Source organism: Typopeltis vanoorti, chromosome 25 (assembly GCF_054136105.1).
Source record: "Typopeltis vanoorti isolate ZY-2024b chromosome 25, IOZ_Tvanoo_1.0, whole genome shotgun sequence".
Classification (NCBI taxonomy): domain Eukaryota; kingdom Metazoa; phylum Arthropoda; class Arachnida; order Uropygi; family Thelyphonidae; genus Typopeltis; species Typopeltis vanoorti.
In genome coordinates, this window is record NC_143573.1 from 65,956,370 (window position 1) to 65,977,010 (window position 20,641).

General features: G+C 33.4%; 1 protein-coding gene across 3 annotated transcripts in view; it reads left to right on the top strand.

Annotated features, from left to right (window-relative positions):
• The first annotated feature begins 13,901 nt into the window (after window positions 1–13,901).
• LOC150092812 (carabin-like) overlaps window positions 13,902–20,641 on the top strand; it is a 183,878-nt gene continuing 177,138 nt past the window's right edge. For all 3 annotated transcript variants that reach the window (XM_090414655.1, XM_090414656.1, XM_090414657.1), the window contains exon 1: window positions 13,902–14,128. In XM_090414655.1, the coding sequence (XP_090270781.1) occupies window positions 14,116–14,128 (13 nt within the window). In that variant the 5' untranslated portion in view covers window positions 13,902–14,115. The remainder of the gene's footprint in view (window positions 14,129–20,641) is intronic.

A 20,641-nucleotide genomic window follows, 5' to 3' on the forward strand; every position in this document is an offset into this window, starting at 1 on the left:
TTACGAAATGGGATACTGAGTTTAAACGTGGCTGTACCAGCCTTGAAGATGATCCACGTGAAGGACGTCCAAAAAGTGTAACAACACCAAAAATCATTGATCAAGTGCACGATATGGTATTGGATGACCGGCGAGGCAAAGTGCATGGAATTGCTGAGACTACAGGCATTTCAGAAGAACGTGTAGGATATATTTTGCATACAGAATTGCAAATGAAAAGGTTTTAAGCAAGATGGGTGATGCCCAGATCAAAAACACACTCGCATGAAAATCACTGAACAGTGTTTGGAGCGTTTTAACAAGAATAAAACTGATTTTTTGCGTCTATTTATTACTATGGATGAGACTTGGATTCACCATTACACACCAGAATCCAAACAGCAGTCAACACAGTGGACAGAAGCCGATTGTTCAGCGCCAAAGAAGACAAGGTCATGGCATCGGTGTTTTGGGATGCTAAAGGCATTTTGTTTATTAGTTATCTTGAAAAGGGTAAAACAAAAACCTGGGAATATTATTTCGATCTTTTAACCAGACTAGACGAAAAAATTCGTGAGAAAAGACCCGGTTTGCAGAAGGAAAAAATCATCTTTCATCAGGACAATGCACCTGCCCACAAAGGTGTTTTGGCAATGAGAAAATTAAGGGATCTGCACTATGAATTGTTGGAACATCCACCCTATAACCCAGATTTGGCTCCCTCTGACCTCTATCTTTTCCCAAAACTAAAACTCTTCCTCGCTGGTCAGCATTTTTCTTCGAATCAAGAGGTGATTGCAGCTGTAGAAGTGTATTTTGCAGATCTTACTGAGAACCACTATAGGGACGAGATAATGGCGCTGGAACATCGCTGGAATAAATGTATTAGTCTTAAGGGAGATTATGTTGAAAAATAAAAAAATAATTTTGAAATTAAAAATTCGTTATTTCATAGTTAGGCCGAGAACTTTCAGACCACCCTCGTACATAATAATAATCCAACAATTCTCCCTCATATATTAGACACAGCCATCTGCAAAACCACCATTACACAATTTGAAAAAATACTGCACCTGGAAATTTACCTTTATGCTGACATGAAATGGATTAGCCATATAAATCACCTACAAAGCAAAAGTACAATAGCAAGCAAGCTATATCGACTAAAATGCTTCCTGCACGAAAGCACGTATATATAAAGGAATACATGTAAGAGCATTTTAAGATACCATATACCAATATATGTATTCTTGGGCAGAGTGTACGCTAAATAGATTAATATCACTACAATATAAAATGATATGTAAATAATAAATAGAACAGAGAGATAATACCAGCTTTATTTGCACTGCAACGACATCACATAAATTAAAGTGTTAACAACCAATATTACTGACATGTTTTGAAATAGTAGTTTAACATATCTGGAACCTTTCTATTCCAGTTATGTTAAACTACCATTTCAAAACGTAGATAAATTTAGTTTAATCCTTTATCCAAGTGTAAGCAGACAAAGTTTGCGCCTGAAAATATCTTCAGGACTGGGGCAAGGTGGTACACAGGGGCGCGCCAGTAATGTCCGGCGCCTGTGTGCAAAACTTTAGTTGGCGCCCCTATACCCCTCGCACCAATAAAAAATCACTTTATAAAAACGTATCAGTGAGAAAAAATTAAATACGAAATATATTAATTATAAGTTTATTGAACAAAAAGCAGAAATTACAAAAGAATGTATAAAAAACAATAAACATGCAAGAAGAATACAGAAACAAAAACAGCAAAAATAATTTGGAAAAAAATAAAGCAATTTATGTTATTTGGCAAGAAAATCATTTGAGAATTGTACCTTATATAGTTTTACGTAAATTAACAGATAAACGTACAGTTTTATAAAAACAAAAATATTAAATATTTTTTGGTACAAAATTAAACTAACTATATTTTATTTGGCAAGAATCACTGTCATTTGTACTTTGTATAGGTATAAATAAGAAACAGAGAAACTTACAAGTATATAAATAGGAACAAATTAAACATTATTACGTAAATAAATATATTTACCTAATAATGTTTAAACATTAATGTTTAATGTTTAAACAGAAAGAAAAATCTCTTAGTGAATTGAACTTTTCTAGTTTTCATTAATGAAAACTAGAAAAGTTCAAGTAGTTTTTAATAATTTTAAGTTTAGAAAAGAATCGCTCCGCAGATGCTACAGATACCGGTCATGACAAAAGAATCAAAGAGCAATTGGAAAGTTTGGATAAACTGTGATTAAGTCGTTTGAATAAATATACTGAATTATCTGATACATGTCGTTTTTAAAATTAGAAATAAATGGTGGACAGTGTAAAATTTCTTCGCATAAATCGTCTGCGTCATTGTCTGAATGATTCTCATGTGTTAATTTTTTCGTAACTTTTTACAAGATAATAAATATTCTTTATTTTCTGAAGTACTTAACAAATACAAAAACTGAAATGAATTCGTATGTTCTTTTAATAAAGTAAATCTTTCCTGCAAAGATTCTAATGTTTGATCTATTATGCAGAGAAAAAAAATTACTTTAAAATGAAATTTCATGATCTTCTATATTTTCACTTTCATGTTCGTAATCAAATTTGTTGTCTTTTATTTTACGTCGCCTTACTGGTCCACTACTACAAAATACAGATTCTGCGTCAAATTTCGCTGAAATTAATTTTGAGCCTTCTACAATTTCTTTGAAAGTTTCATCAGACCTATAATCATTTAAAAATTGATTTCGATCATTCAATGCATCTAAAGCAAGTTGGAGATTCATAGATGAAGGCTGCAGTATTTTGCTGACAAAATTCACTTGACTTAACATATCATACGAAACTCTAATACAACAAATAAATGAAAATGTAGCAATTTTTTCACCTAGACATTTTGCCTGATATATGGATTGTTCGTCCAGTTTTGAAGAGTCATTGCAAATTTCAAATGAAGCATCATACACTTCGGGTAAATATTTATAAAGAGGTTTTATGGCATCAATTCAGCTCGACCACCGTGTTTCAGATAATGGCTTTAAGGTTAAATCAGTTACATGAGTAGTTAAAATATTCCATCGTAAACAGAAGAGTAAAAAAAAATATATAACTCTTATACTATATTAAAGAAACCAATAGTTTCATGATTGATATTCGCCGCGTCATTAGCTATCAGGTTTAGATTATGATTCGAACATGGGACATAAAATGCACGGGGATTTAAATCTAAAATTCTTTTCTGTAAACCTATATTTTTGCCGCGCATATTAGAGCCATTATCATAGCCCTGATCTCTTAAGTTATTTATGTCTAAATTTAATTTTTTCAGTAAATCAGTAAGAAATATTGTCAATCCAGCTCCTGCAGCATGTAAAATTGAATAGAATGCTAAAAAATTTCATGTATTTCAACACTTTTATATCCTGAATTGAAATGAACGAATCTGACTATCACACTTATTTGTTCAGTATGTGATATGTCCGGAGTATAATCAATAATAATTGAAAAATATTTGTTCTGTTGACACAGGTTAATAATATTATTTTTAATATTTGATGCCAATAAAGTGAGTATTTCATTTTGAATTTTATCTCCTAAATAGGAGGGCATATTTTTAAAGTCAGGATCATTAGCTACACGTCGCGTGTGTTCCGATATAAAAGGATCAAACTTTTCTAACATCTCAATGCATTTTAAAAAATTGCCGTTGTCGCGATCGTAAAGTTTATTACTTTTACCACAAGCCAGGTTTTGTTTGCCTAAAAACTGTACTACAAAAATTATTCTTTTGATAACTTCATAACAACGTTTCCTTTCATTATCTAAAACTGTTTGTTGCAAATGATCAATACAAGTTTTATTTCTTAAGGATGTAATCAATTCTGTCCATTTTTTGTAATTGTTCAAATGATATAAATTTTTCTCATGATAATAATGATTGGCAAGATGTTGCCAATCATTAAATCCCAGAATAAATTGATTATGCTCGGAATTGTAAAGTTCGAAAAGTTTGCAGCAAAAGCAATAAACTGCGTTTTTTGAAACTGAATAAATTAACCAATTTCTATTGTACTCTTCGCCATTTTTTAAATGCCTTTTATAATATGTATGTGAAAATTTTCGTTCGTAAGAATCGCGTGGAAAATTAAAATCTTTAATTTGCTTAGGACTCGTTTCTAAAATGGCTTGCCTTGTTGTATGAGAAATTGTTTCCAGCCAAAGTCCGGGATCATTAAAATTAAACACACTTATTGTAGTAGCTTCTTCACGTTCCGAATTAGCGAAAATGTCTTCAGTATCTTCACTTATTGTTTCTTCTGTATTGTCTTTGGGCGCCAGATGAGCGACAGTTTCTTCAGCATGTTCACTATCTTCACTGGAATTCTTTTCCGACTGACTGAGTGTATCAAAAATATCCTTACTGCAAACAGGAACTGGGTCCGAGTCATTCATCGTTACTTTTTTAGCGAAGTACCGAGTAATTCTGGAAGCATTTTTCTCTCTTTATTCTTTCCGTTTTCTTTTATTTATTAAATTTTGATAACCAGGAAAGTTTCTTTTTCTTTTCCTCTTGGGACACCTAATTAAAGAAAAAATATTCAACTCCAATACATTTTGTTATTAACCCTTTCTGCCCTAGTGATTCCAATTGGAATCACTAACTTTCTTAGCTTTCATAGCTCATATTACGTGGCGAATGATTTCGAATCATTTCAGAATTCCTATCCTGAAATGTATTTTTCAGAAAAATACTTGATACTGTTGCTTTTTTAGACCTAAAGACAAAATAAATAGAAAGAAAAATTTTTTCACTTGGAAAAAAAAAATTCAGGTCAGAAAGGGTTAAAATTCGAAATTATGTATATTTTTTTATAATATTAATAAAAAAAAAAACTTAGTACAAAACACAATTTTTACAATGAGTATTCCATGTATAAATTTACTAAATAAAAATTAATATTAAAAGAAAATGTCGAATTATATATATATATATATATATATATATATATATATATATATATTAATTTCTTTGGCGAAATATCTAAAAGCGTGAAAATTTAATTTTTTCATGACAGTTTAACAAATTAAAAAATAAGAAAAATATATTCCTTTAAATGTACGAGAAAAGAATGAATAACTTACCTTAGATCTTAGTTCAAATTCAAATTTATTTTTTGTCCTTGTTATTACTGATGCACTGCATTTTACTGTCCTATGCCTAATTACAAAATCTTACAGTTGATACCTTTTGGATTAGTGATACGATAGAGTGCGTACACCGTAACAGCAGAATATAGAATAAAGTTAATAACTGCAGCAACTTTTCTTAAATATGTTTAGAGCAAATGCCAATTTGAACAAGAATAAACAAACTCAGACACGCGCCATCCTGTAAACAGGAAACTCACCAAAGTTCAAGTTTTTACTTCTTTATGCTCAACTACCTTGTTAGAACTAGGATCAGAATAAAATAAGATCTTAACACTGGGGGCGCTCGCATCTGATCTGACAGAAAGATGCTAATTGTTCACATGAATATTCTTTAACCTATCTATTGTATAGGTTGAAGGTCATGAGTAACTGCGCGTGAGTATATTACGAGTTCTATTTCGCACTTTTGTTGCTGTCAGTTTGGTTTAATACGTGTTATGCAAAGATTTGTGATATTTGACCCTGCGGAGGTCCCGGCAGATCTAACAGATACTTGTTAATTGACATAGATATTTTATTGTATAGGCTGAAAGTCATGACTAGCTGCGCGTGTATATGTTACGAGTGATATTCCGCACTGTTTTTTTTTTTTTTTTTGCTATCAGTTTGGTTGAACACGTTTTTTTGTAAAGGTTTGTGATATTTGACAGTAAATTGTATCTGAGAGATACCGCGAGCTCCGATATCAGTATAGCTCATAAATATAAATATAAATGCTCAGATTGTTCATATGCTGAACAACAATGTGAAAATACGGCGCAGAATATTCATTAGTAATGCAGTTAGTGTTCAGAACAATTAAAAAGGCGTTCAGAAATCTCTACAGTTTCAGACACAATTTGAAGGAAATTCTAATGACGACATATATACGGCTCCCTCGACAAACAGAAAAAGACGTCTTATGTGCTATGCATCCAAAACGAGTCGCTTATCGAAACATTTTTGCAAGCATTGTAAAAAGTATTATGCTTTCAGCATAGCAATATTGTTTGCAATGGCTGTTATGACAGTTCTGTAAATCTAACTATTGAAGATTCTGATTAATTAACGTTAAATGCATTTGTTTAGTTTTATTTTTTTTCATTATCGATGTTTGCGTTATTTTGTAACAAAAGGTAACAAAAATTTTTATTCTTTATATTTCTTTGTTTCAATAATTTCTAGATTGTAACTGAAAATAAATAAACCATCATGTATTATTGAAATAGAGAGTCAAAGGCTTATTTTTTTTTATCATACATGTCCTCCAGAACAGTGCTTCCCAAACTTCTGAATGTCAGGGCCCCTTTTATAAAAATTAAAATATTTCACGGCCCCCCCCCCTCGAAAAAAAATAGTAATTGAGACATATATTATTATAATATTTATTGTATTTATGTTCAATACTAATTTATAATTTATATCCAAAAACATATGCAGCGAATATTGCAAAAATCAAATGCAAATATTACATTTTTAGCATCTTACATACACATTTGACATGGCACATTATCTCAGATGTTAATATAGATAGATATATTGTTATTGTATATTTGCATATTGTACACAAACACATGAAACGTAAGACGATTAGTAATAAAGAAAGAATTAAAAACATAAAAGAAGTTTAATAACAATTTAATGTGATGGATGTGTTTCAATACTGTTACACAAAAGTCAATGAAATATTTAAAATGGCTATTCTTAGATTTGTTTCCAATTCTTCCATTGATAAACAGGACCTATGTTTATTTTTAATTATCAATAACGATGAAAATGCTGTTTCAAAAAGGTATGTAGATGCGAAAGGAATTAACATATTTGCTAATGAACTCATATAGGTAAATATGACCTCTCCATTGCTTCTGCCTTAGTGTCACCACTTCTGGGTCTGCGTCCCACTGACGAGACCTCAATAAAGGTCGAAACCGGTCTGGGTAGTGGCACTTCCTTGATGCATAGCATCATACATGTCCGCAAGGAAATGTGCTTTGCATTGTGGGAGATACTGAGACAAGGAGTGATGAAGGCTTGGTCCACCTTTGCTACGAGTTGCCTACGGATGTACCACCTTACTCCAGTCCTGAAGATATTTTCAGGCGCAAACTTTGTTTGCTTACAATTGGATAAAGGATTAAACTAAATTTATTATAGTCTAACCAAATGCAAAATAAACTTCCAAATTCAAAACATAGATCTTGCAAACTAGAGTACTCTAAGAAAGGAGCCCTAAAATTATACTATAAAACAGAAATACTCTATGGACCTAATGAAAATCACTATACGAGATGATATCTGGAAGATAATACTCATACTCAAAGCATAAATGTTTATGCATTAAGCATATTATCACTTATACAAACTTGGAATACTGAAATACCCCTAGTGAAAATAAATACATATAAAATGCATTGATTTAGAAACAAAGATGATCTACACAACATAAATGTAGCATGATGAAATTATTTATGATTTCTGTTGTGTCAATTCGTGCGGAACAAAACTTCGTTACTCATTTTACACCTCTAAAAGAGTTGGATATCAATTAGTTGGTGCAATCCACGAATCAACTGATTGGTGATTAACAACATGGTAAGTCACATAGAAGCCAGCTATAATACTGTTTTCGTAAGTGTCGTTTAGAGAAAACGCTTCATGAAATGGATGACTTATGGGATGTGATTAAAAAAGTTTTCATATTGTATTCTTTTGGTCTAAGAATAATAGCATTCACTTCATATTCAATGCCGTTTTCAAATAATTCCATTGAGACTTGGCACTCTCGCAAATTCACTCTAACGGCTCTCTTACAGACGTTAGTTTCTGCCTTATGTACGTGAAAATGCCTCTAAAAGCGGTCGCTTCTTTATCTCACCTTCTTCAGACCTAAAGAGTACAAGCAGTGGTAAGTCAACATCTATTTACTATCGAGCTTCAAGACTTATTGAATCAAACTTTTCTTCCTCCTCTTTCATTATTACATCTACCTCTGTTATTTTTGGAGGGCCTTCCTCAATGTATTAGAAGTTTTGTAATCTTTCTTATGTGGGACTGATACATGAACGTTATTTTAAACGTTTGCACAGTGCGCATGCACAGGGAATGAATAATAGTTTCAGCTAAGTAAAATGTTCTCTGCTATGGCTAGTCGTCTTTTTCTATGAATAAGTCTTAAAAAACAAAATGGGGGAGAATCTGACTCAGGTCGAATGCACATTTTGCATGACAATGCGAAGCCATATGTTGTTTCATTATGAAGCATATCTGATCTCACGGAAAAGTATGAAAGGCCATACAAAGAAAAAAAGTTACCTAAAAACACTTCGCTTCAAAAGTAACGTTATTTCTGAAATCTTCATATATTTTACAGAACACTCCTAACTTAAACAAATATAAATATAAATACTACCCAACATTTAACAGCCTATAATTCTAGTTTTATATCAACAAACTAATGTGTATAATGTACCATGTCTAATTAAGTATCGTATAATTTCCTTCATATAGCATCTTCCTCTTATTCACCACATTCGACAAGCATAAATCCTTCTCAGGAAATTTCCTGTCAAACTTTCCTTTTTGTCTCTCTCTCATCTGCTTTAGTAGTGTCCCATGTTTGAGCGGTCTAAATAAATGACGGACCATAAAAACTTATACAGGGTGATTCAAAATTCCACATACAAACTTTGGGGAGAGATAGAGAACATCAAAATCAACCATATTCACACAGGAAAGTATGACCGGAAACGCCACCGGAAGGTACTTACACAAAGATACAGAAATAACACAAGGCAGTAAGTAGTGTAAAAAACTTTATTTGGCGTAACTGAACAGTTCAGTGGTAGTTGGATACATAATATGGTAAACGAGGTGCATGTCCGCCATCTCAGCGTTCGTAAAACAACGCATGTTCTTCGTACGATGTCGAGAGCTTGAATGAGGGAGCCCCAATTGCTCACCTGGAGCGCTGGCGAACTGCGCCACCTATCACTTTCGGGTGGCGTTTCCGGTCATGTCTTCCTATGTGAATAAGGTTGATTTTGATGTTCTCTACCTCCCCTCAAAGCTGGTATGTGGAATTTTGAAACACCCTTTATAATAATATATAACATAGTTTTAGTAGCTCCCGATAATGGCCTTCTAAGATACCCTGACAGCTCATAGTAATACTGATCAGCAACTGATATTCGTCCTACTTTATAATTATGCTATCTGTTTCTACCTGACTCAAAATATGTGAAGCATTCATGTTCTCCAATGAATAATTGTCTATTGAGATTGGGCTAGTGGATTAAGAATGATTTTCTCATTTCTCTTAAAAAAGAAGTTGATATATTCCATTATATTGGTTGCACTGACACATGGTTCTCAAACTTGTTTGACAAAAAAGAAAAGAAAAGAAAGAAAATGAGAACTGAAATAAATAAATAAATCCGCTAACGCTTTTTAATTCCCAGAGCGAATAGGCGATGTCATTTTAGCACAATCTATTGTTTGGAGACTGAGAAGCAGTCAGTCTTCACCCTTAGCCAATTAGAAATAGTTGAAGCTAAGAGATTATGGCAGGCAACTGTAGCCATCTCGTGGTTCCTTACCCGAACGGAATACATTATTGTATGATACAGTGATTTTGCAGTATTTTCTTGAGTTGCAGAATTAAAAACCGAGTTCCTGGGAGCAATAAAGCCAACTTGCCCACGTTGGAGATCGCCTAAGACCGGAGCCAGTCAAAGAAAGAAAAACGTTTACAAAGCCAACCAGTTGAACTGAACTGACATAAAGCCAGTATGAAGGATGAGATGAGTGGGCCTTATTACAGTCGGATTCCCAGAGAGAGAATAAGTAGAAAAATAATGAGTTACTAGCAGAGACCTACATGAAGACGCCCGTGTTAAACAAGTGTGAAAATAGGGAGAGGCTTTCTGACAGTAATGACATGTAACACGCTGATGAAAACAACGAACTCAGTCTCCTTTTTTTGCTTTTAGTGAGAAATGCATCCTTCATAGAAAGGTGGAGGACCAATGATATCAACGTCATTTGTATAAGCATATAATTGGATGGATTTATGAAATATTGCACCACTGTTTTGAATTCTGGAATCTCTTACAACGGTTTCTAGTACCATATTAAATAAGCAAGGAGCGCCTCTTGCCTTACTCCGTTTTTAAAATTGAAACTGATCAGAAAGATCCGACTGGATCTTTACTAAGCACCATTCGTATGTAATTGTGAACTTAAAAAGTCTAATTTTAATATGATCATGAGCATAAAGTGCCTTCTTGTTAACACTGTCATAAGTGGCTTAACATCTAAGAATAGAATTTCTCCTTTAGCATATATCAGAAGTAGTTTCTGATTTCTGATATAGTATACTAGAAAATATCTCCTATTCTCACTCAGTAAAAGTAACTCCAAAGAGAGTTTCCCTGTTGAGAACCCGGATTTTTAACTCAGCAACTAAGAAAATTTCAACAGAAGAACTCTATTTCGGGGAAACGTATAAAGAAGGCTCTGAGGTAGCAATTGTCTGAAACTTGAATTCAACTATTGGGGATGACTAAGGGTGGAAACCTGCCTAACAGTTTCCAAAAGGTCACCTAGTACTTCGAGGAATAAAATACATTTGTAGATTAATTGTATTTATTTATAGTTACGAGCTCTACCTATTTCCTTTTTTATATAAAAAATGAAGTAAGCAGAACTCTTAACTTGCATTATTATTTTTTCTTTATTTATATAAAAAGGAACTCAGTGCTATCATTCGAGAGCATGCAAGTAAAACTAATCGAAAGTATGATCACTTATAGAGAATGGTAAAGGAGATTAGCAAAACAAGTAAAAAGTTGCTTTTAACTATAAAATTCAATAAATAAATAAAAATCCTCTAATGCCTTTTATGTTGTCCAGACCAAGTTGGCAGAGAGCATTTAGTCCTAACTAACTTTTAAAGACATCGGGTAGGCAGCTCCATCTTCAGCCCTCTATGATAATGTTAATGAACCAAGACTTTCTCTTCCGAAAGTACTTTCATACTTCCTGTAACACTGACAGATAATATTCGCCTTCTTGTTGCTCTACACTTTTATCAATAAAAAAGATACAATAAATTCAATACCTTTTATTCCCAAAGGGAGCAAGCAGAGATATTTTTAACCCTAACTTTATTTTAAGATTTTTTTTCTACTACAACAGCCCAGCTTGTAACTTAAACTGCTTGAGAGGCATTCAGAAATCTTAAACTTCAAATTTCTTTTAACTTTCTTGCTATTCTTTACCAGAAAAAGAAAAGACAGGAGAAAAAGTTAGTATGTATGCAAAAACTGTTCGTATTTTGCTTTGCGTGTAGTCTGAACACAAAAATGCTAGGCACTGGATCGTGATCCCGGCACCTGGTTAATAAAAATGGATCAGGTGGCAGATTTCCTTTATGTCGCTCTAAACGGTTGTTAATTTGTTTCTGAAATATGTTTTTTTTTTTTTTGTGGTTCTAATCTGTGTTGTTGGGTAATTCCGTTTTCTTTTGTATAAAACTGTATTATTAGGCGACCTCTCAGGTTGCTTCCATACGGCATTTTTCTTTGTATATCTTTTAATGTTTTCTGTTATCCTTGATTTTTATCGGGTTTGCGAGCGTGTTTTTATTTTTCTTATATACTTTGTTAAATGAAAATTTAACATTAGTATATATAGTGTTATCAGCAAAGTCTGCGGACGCGATTTGCATCCAGTCTATTTTTCAGATTTCGTCATTCACTATCAAGGTCGACTCCAGGAATTTTGCCACCTCTTCCTCCCTATTTTTCCGCCCTCATTGTTACTAATATCCACATTACTGGAATCGCAATAGAAGTACTTGCTATGAGCTCAGAATTTTTGGTTTCGGTCCTTTCGCTTATTTTCTCTTGTACTACATTTGCTGGTTCAGTTTTTAAATATTTATGCAAAGCCCTGCTTTGTTTCTGAATAACGCGTTCTTTTTCCGATTTTCGTTTGCGATATTCTGAACCTGATAATTTTTTTTTCTTTTATCATACATATTAGAATATTAAAATTATTTTAAAAGTCAAATCCTAATAACTGTATCAAAAAAGTATTATTACAATCACTACACAACTGTATTTATGCATTATGATTGTATTTCTTTAACTGGTTTACTCTTAACCAATTATCTCATAATGATCGTTTGGTCTCGTTGATTAAATGATATTTAACCTCAGGTCAAGGTCACTCACGGCCAAAAATGGAATCGGAAATGATTGCAAAATGTTCTGCTATTGTCACATCGTCTGATATTAACACTGACAGTGCGATATTTAACGCAACATAATACTATACTATATTATTTTAAATGATTATGATTTTTAAAAAATATACAGTACAATGAAGTTTTATGTAAAAATTTAACTAACGACCTCCTGAAGTCTGGTTTCAACAGAGAAGGAATAAATGACTTTTATTTTTAGATTTATTTTTCGTATAGTTTAGGCCAATTTTGCCGCCACAAAAAACTTGTCACCCTGTGCAAATGTACGTAAAACACCGTTGGTAGAGCCGGTCCTGTTCACTATAGTTTCGTTTATAATGCTATTATGTAGTCTCTGAGTTTTTAAGGCTTCTGGTTCAGTATGCAGCAGTAGTGCAGTGACATGACGGCTGCTGTATAGCTCTTTGGAGGGGCCCAGTGGTGTAGCTAGATTTGCCTCCCGGGGCAATCTCTGTGTTTGCCGCTCCTCTCAATACACACCAAAAATACTACAAAAAGTCAAAATGATGTATAGGGAAATAAATTAAAACATTATGTTCATTTTTGAAGTAAAACTTTAATTTCAACATTCTAAAATGTTATTTTTCTTGCTTTTCTGTCAGCAAAATCGTTGATGATATTGTCGAAGTCTAGTTCATAGTAATGTAGGTAATTCGTAATCAATTTTATTTAGAAAAACTCCTCTCACAACTAGCAACACTTACAACAATTGTGAGTAAAATTCGCTGTAGTATTAGAATAGCTGGAACTGAGTTTTCGAGACTGTATTTTAGAATTAACTGCAAAAGTTCAAAAATGTTCAAAGTGCCGCCCGAGTTGGACCACCCCCTCCAGCTACGCCTCTGGAGGGTCCCGTATATTTATATGATTAATACAGGACGAGGTGATTGTGTTTTCGACTATCTCTTCTCTTGTATGCAACCGTATAGGTGGGGTTAAGTTATATGCTGATAAGAGGCCAAGTACTTTGCGGTTATTTTGTTCATGTTGTTTATATTTATGTCATTGAAGCCATCTGTTTAATTTGTCAAGAAATTTTACGGGGCTTAAATTGGGTTGTCTGTAGATAACGTTTAATATCGAGGAGTCCTCTTGTTTGATATTTTTACTTCGATGCATATCTTTTCTTCATATTCTAATTTATAGTTTATTTATATTACTTACAGTGTAGGGATGTTTGTATATCTGCTCTCGGCATGTTAATAGTTTCGTTGCGCTTACTTTATTTATTTATTTTTTTAAATAAAATAATATATATATTAAATAATATATATATATGTTCCTCCTCTTCTTATAATACTTATATATTATTTCTATTATTTTTCTTCTAATAATAATACATTAATAATGTTATCTTATTTAAAAGTTTAGAGGGCACTTTAGTCGCATATACTAAGCAGTTAAAGAGGGGCTTTTGAAATTTGATTCCATATATATCGTTGTGTGTACTTCGTTGGTGATGTGTTCATCGGAATGAGTGATTATAAGAGGCCGAATCCCAGTTAATATATATATATATATATATGTATGGTAGGAAAATACTTTAATATTTATTAAGAAGTGTCACAGTTAATATTCTGTATTCTATCAAGGTGTGGAAAAATACGTTTCGATTGAATTGGGAAATTAATAGGCGATGAAATAGTACCGAATTCCAGCAATATGACAACAACAGGTATTCGTGTGATCTTAATTATTTTATATAATTACCATACCGCGAAATCTGCAATCTTAACAGTCTCATCACTCAGCGAAACTAAGGGAGGGCATATATGAAATATGAAAACTTGCTTGTCTGCTATAACGGCTCTGGTTTTTATTCTGGTACAGTGTAGGGATGTTTGTATATCTGCTCTCGGCATGTTAATAGTTTCGTTGTGCTTATTTTATTTATTAAAAAAAAAAAATATATATATATATATATATATTAAATAATATATAAAAGAATATACATATTCCTTCTCTTCTTACAGAAGGAATATGTTCGAATATGAAGGAATATGAAGAAATATTCACCAGCCATTCAGTGTTTCAATAGGCATTTATTGATTTTAGGAAGTGATAGAACTGACGAAATTCCAAAAATGCAAATAGGGGAATGGGAAAGGCCATGAATTTACTATGGAGACGGGGGGTGGGGGGAATTTGGTGGTTAATAAAAGTGCTTATGAGCTGAAAGAAAGTTGATGGGGTAAAGATTATGATGCTGCAATAATCGCAGTTGTGACAAATTGTCTTTTCCTTATTAGAAATTACATTTTACTTTTTAGATTCCATTTAACATCCCAAGACAATTTTTTAGATTCCATTTAACATCCCAAGACAATTTTTTAGATTCCATTTAACATCCCAAGACAATTTTTTAGATTCCATTTAACATCCCTTAAAAATACAAACAATAGATTTAAAAAAATGGGTGACCTATTTCCAAAATCTCTGGACAGATGAGAACAAGGAATTAAAATTTTATAAGACAAAGAATGACCTAATAGAAAATATCACAATGTTAGAACCGAAAAATATAATAAAGAAGATGAAAAATAGGAAAACGCCAGGAGAAGACAATATAAATATAGAACTATACAAAAATGCAGGTGAAAAATTTAATGAAAGACTTTTGAAATTTTTTAATATGGTTTGGATGTCTGGAAAAATCCCTAACTCTTGGAAAAAAAGCACTGGTCATCCCAATCTATAAAAAAGGAAATAAAGACAATTGCAATAATTATAGGGGAATTAGCCTGCTGAATACAGGATATAAAATATATGCAGGAATATTAAAAGAGAAACTAAGCAGCATTGTAGAAAACAAATTACTAGAAGAACAAAATGGCTTCCGAAAAGGCCGATCCTGCATAGATCCAATTTTTACTTTAAAATTATTAATAGAAAAGAGAAGAGAATTTCAAAAAGAAACACATGTGGTGTTTATTGATTATGAAAAGGCGTTTGACAAAATTAGTCGACAAAAATTGTTTAAAATATTAACCAATTTAAACATACCAAACCAACTTTTACAATCTATTCAAGAAATATATACAGGAAATAAAATAGCAGTTAAATTAGAACACACCTCAGAATGGAAAGATATATCAAAAGGAGTACGACAAGGATGTACCCTCTCACCTCTGCTTTTCAATATATATATAAATGAAATATTAACAATCTGGAAACAGCATAACCCATTTGGTATACAAATGACCCCACAAATGAAGATAGATACACTACTATTTGCAGATGATCAAATAGTATTAGCTACATCAGAAGATGACTTACAAAGATCATTAAAATCATTAAATGATATCTCAAAGCAATATAATATGACAATATCCAAAGAAAAAACAAAAATAATGGCATTCAAAGGAGAAAACCCAATAAGAAGTAAAATAGTGATAGATAATAAAATACTAGAACAAGTAAACACTTTCAGATACTTGGGATGTGATCTATCTTACGAAGAAGAAAAAGACATAGACATTGAAATATCAAACTTTGTCAAAGTAAATGGCGTAATAAACAGTATATTTAAGCCATCCCTGGTACAAAAACACACTAGAATCAGACTATATAATGTCTTGTCAAAACCAACTCTACTATACGGAAGCGAAACATGGACCATGAAAAGGAAAGATGAAAAACGAATTCAAACAGCAGAAATGAAGTTCCTCAGAAAAACAGCTGGATATACCAAGTGGGACCACAAAACAAATGAAGAAATCTTACAATCCCTAAAAATCAAACCAATTAATTACTACATAAGACAGTATAAACAAAAATGGATAGAACATTTAAATCGAATGGACAACAGCAGACTACCAAAAATATTATACAGATACAAAATAAGTGGAAAAAGAAGAATCAGAAGACCAAGAAAGAGATGGCATGAGACCGGAGCAGGCCACATGGCCTATATTCCATGTTAGGAAGAAGAAGAAGATTTAACATCCCATGATTAGTTAATTATGTAGAAAAGGTACCAGAAGGAGCAAGTAAGAAAAGAAAGCTATGTTTATACCTTTTATCCTTAGCATAAAGGATATCATATTATAAATTTATTTCTCCAAATTACTAATGATATAAGCATATCTTTGAAACATATCATTCAAAATTTGTTTTTTTGTGTTAATGTTTTCCACCAATCTCATTTTTATAAATGTCTTATTAGTATTTGCACTTTTTCACTCCCATTTTACAGCTATATTTAATACATGCGGCATATCTCAAGTGGATTGAGAAATAGAAGACGGCGACAATTCAAATCAAAACACCATTAATAAAAACTAAAATCTGATTTCAGAAGAGTTAAATGCAGAAAAGTCACTTCTTGTATAAATGGTAGTCATGCCTCTTAGTACCTTTTTTAATGATCGCTGGCTGCAACTTCTATCCACCTGTTCAACCCTTCTCTCCCTCACACACCAACACACATCACTACTGTAACAACACTTCAAGACAAACTGACCGACTGGCATCAGTGAATCCCCAACTCCTGCATAGATGATCAAAGCAAATCAACTCCCAACCATAATGATGATTGCACTTGTGCCTCAGGTGGCCTTTTGCTAGAAAAACATCTGAAGGATCTTAAACAACCTAAATCTGAAACAGGCTTCCGAGTCCTAATGGAATCTGGAAAGTCGGTTTTAGTGATGTGCTCCAGAACTAACACCTGTCCTGTGTAATTTTTATATGCTATCATGCTCAGCTGTCATCTATCATACAACATGAAAGTAAAATTCATATTCAGCCTGTTTCAAAAGAGAAAGAGGGAAAAGTCTAACTATTGATCTCTTGGTGATAGGTCTGTTTCTGCTTTATGCCTTTCTTTATTTCCATGAGTACTTGTTTTATAGAGCTGGCACTCATCATTCTCTTCATAAGCAGGAGCTGCTCAAAACCAATTTACATTTCAATTGCCAAGCATGCTTCACCCACCCTTCTTTCATTTCACCTCCTTATGTTTTTTTTTGAAACAGCCTTCCACCTGAAGTATCCCCAAGAACGCAAACCTTTAGCTCTTAAAAAAAAAAAAAAAAAGTAGCAGATTCCTCTCCCTCTTAACCCTGCCCAAACATTATACAGGTTTGTAATAAGTTCTGAAATCTTTGTGTGTGTGTTGGGGTGAGAATTGTTATATAAAACATACAACAGAAGTGTATATATATATATATCTCTCTCAGTATCATTGACTTGAGCAATTATGATCCTGAAGCAGATCCTTGCTGCACACCACTAGTAATCTTCTTCTGAGGATGTTTATCTAGAACACATGGATACCTATAACACAGCCAGTCTTCTATCTATGCCACTCCACTATTATCTAACTCCATCTGCCTCAATTTACACACCAATCTTGAGAGTTTATTTTTCACTTGGTTAGACTATAATAAGTTTAGTTTAATCCTTTATCCAAGTGTGAGCAAACAAAGTTTGCACCTGAAAGTATCTTCAGGACTGAGCTAAGGTGGTGCAACACCAAGACAACTCGTGGTAAAAGTGGAGAAAGCTATCGTCACTCCTATCTCAGTATCTCTCATAATGCAAAGCACATCTCCTTGCGGATATGTGTAATGCTATGCATTAAAGCAAGGGCCACTACCCAGACTGGTTTCGACCTTTATTGAGGTCTCATCAGTGGGAGCCAGGGTAGTGGTCCTTGCCTTGATGCATAGCATTACGCATATCCGCAAGGAGATGTGCTTTGCATTATGGGAGGTGCCTTGGCGTTGCACCACCTTAGTTCAGTCCTGAAGATACTTTCAGGAGCAAACTTTGTTTGCTCACACTTGGATAAAGGATTAAACTAAACTTATTATAGTCTAATCAAGTGAAAAATAAACTCTTAACATCTTTCTCTCTGAATCTGGAGTAATTTAATAATAACGTTGTACACCTTTTGGCAACTCCTATAGGTGGGAATGACCTCTCATTGCTTCTGCCTTTGTGTCTCCACTACTGGGCCTGGCTCCCACTGACGAGACCTCAATAAAGGTCAAAACTGGTCTGGGTAGTTGCCCTTGCTGTAATGCATAGCATTACACGTATCTGCAAGGAGATGTGCTTTGCATTATGGGAGATACTGAGATAGGAGTGATGATAGCTTTCTCCACTTTTGCCACGAGTTGCACCACCTTAGCTCAGTCCTGAAGATACTTTCAGGTGCAAACTTTGTTTGCTCACACTTAGATAAAGGATTGGTCTTGTGAATGATATTTTGCAATTTGGAATAGCACTGAGTTGCAGCAGTTTCTTTTCAAATTAAATGCACTTCATCTCAGGACCCAATTCACTTAATAGTAGTTATTATTATTATTATGTGACACCTCCAGGGAATCCAAAGACTCATCAAGGGAGAGTGTGCCAACAGCATCAAACGATTGATCCCCGTCCAACTACTAACCGTGCTCAAACTTGCTTTTTTTTAGATCTTCTAATTCTTTGTCAACCAGGTGGAAATTTATAATTTTCAGTTTTTTGGAAGAGGATTCCTATAAGATGTTATATCCATGCTGAATCTCATCACTATGCTAGTCAAAAAGCTAAACTATTAAGATAGTACATTGTGCTTTCTTCATGTTCTTCAGACAGTCTTTTACAGAAAGAATTATGACAAATTAAATCCACCTTTTTATCAAATGGTTTAAGTATTCTTTCATCAAAAGAGCTTTTAACAGTGTTATGATATCTCTACCTCTTCCAATACAGAAGAAATAGCTTGCATTCCTATCCCTTATTTGTAAGGCATTTCTGAATGCATAGTGAAAGTTTTAAAACCACTGAATATTTTTCTTGCCTTTTTCCCCATCACAAGAATCTCCACCTTTCTCACTTCTCCTAAGGACAAATTCCACCTCTAGGTTTTCCAGGTGGCTATCAGATTCCTTACTCTTTTGGATTATCTTATTTTGGAAACTGGAAGATCTGATTTTATTCATCTAGAAGAACAGAAGTTTTATGTTAAATATCAAGAGCCTGAACAGTCTGGACTTTCTAAGCATGCTATCTGCACTAAACATGGTTTATTGGAATAGGACAAGTCCTACATAAAAGTCTTCCTCATAGAATGTCTTTGTAAAGAAACTTGTGAAACTGTACTTCATTGTCTTAACTTAAATAGATCCAGTTGTCTACATCTATCCCCTTTGTGGGAGAAAGGAAAGATTAGCAGATTTAAAAAAGTACTGACTTTATTTGTGTGTACATGCACACTGGTGTCCAAAACCTAAGGAACGAACACTACTTCTCAAGATTACAGTTGCAAATTCAGGCTAATCTGCAATTTGTATAAATGATTTTGAATAGAAGCCAGTATACATTCAAATTTTTGAATTGCACACAAAGGTGTCATGTGTTAGCACACAACAGGATAAAAGGCAAAAGGCTGTGTTAACCGAATTGTTTGAAGACAGCTCTTTTTGTGAAGATATAACGTTGCAAACTTGGATGTCTTGTAATGTCTCAAAGACGTAATCTGGATGGTTTCACATGGGAAAAATTGTTGGAAAGCTTGAAGAAGGCTGCAGAATTACTAATATTGTCAGAGTTTGGATTCTCACCAGTGGCGGCCCATGAAGTTTTAAATGGGGGTGCTGCCTATACAAAATAATTTTTAAAAAATTATTTTTTTCCTAATCAGTAACCAATTTATTAATAAATAAATCTGTAGATTTATTTATTAATAAATTCGTTACTGATCAGGAAAAAAAAGAATTTTTTTAAAATTATTTTGTATAGGCAGCACCCCCATTTAAAACTTCACGGGCTGCCACTGATTCTCACATAGCATTGTATCCAGGCTCTGGGCAGTATTTGAAACCAAACATCTGGAATATGTTCCAGATGTTTGCTAAAATGTCACCCTCACTCTACCAAGGAGCATGAAAACATATTTTTGGTTATAACAGCAAAACATAATCGATGCCCCACAGATGGTCAGCTCCATTCAAGAACGAGTATGTGAATATCTCAAAAAACTGTGGCAAGACATTTGCGACAAATAGGCCTATATGCCTGAAGTCTTATCCCTTTATCCATAGCTCATCATAGAGCATGTTTTAAATGGTGTTGTAGTCATAAAAATTGGACAACACATCATTGGGCTAATGTACTCTTTACAGATGAGTCCTTTTATTCTTTCCTCTGATTCTAGATCAGAGGAAACACTTGTTCTGGCATGAGTTTGGATTCT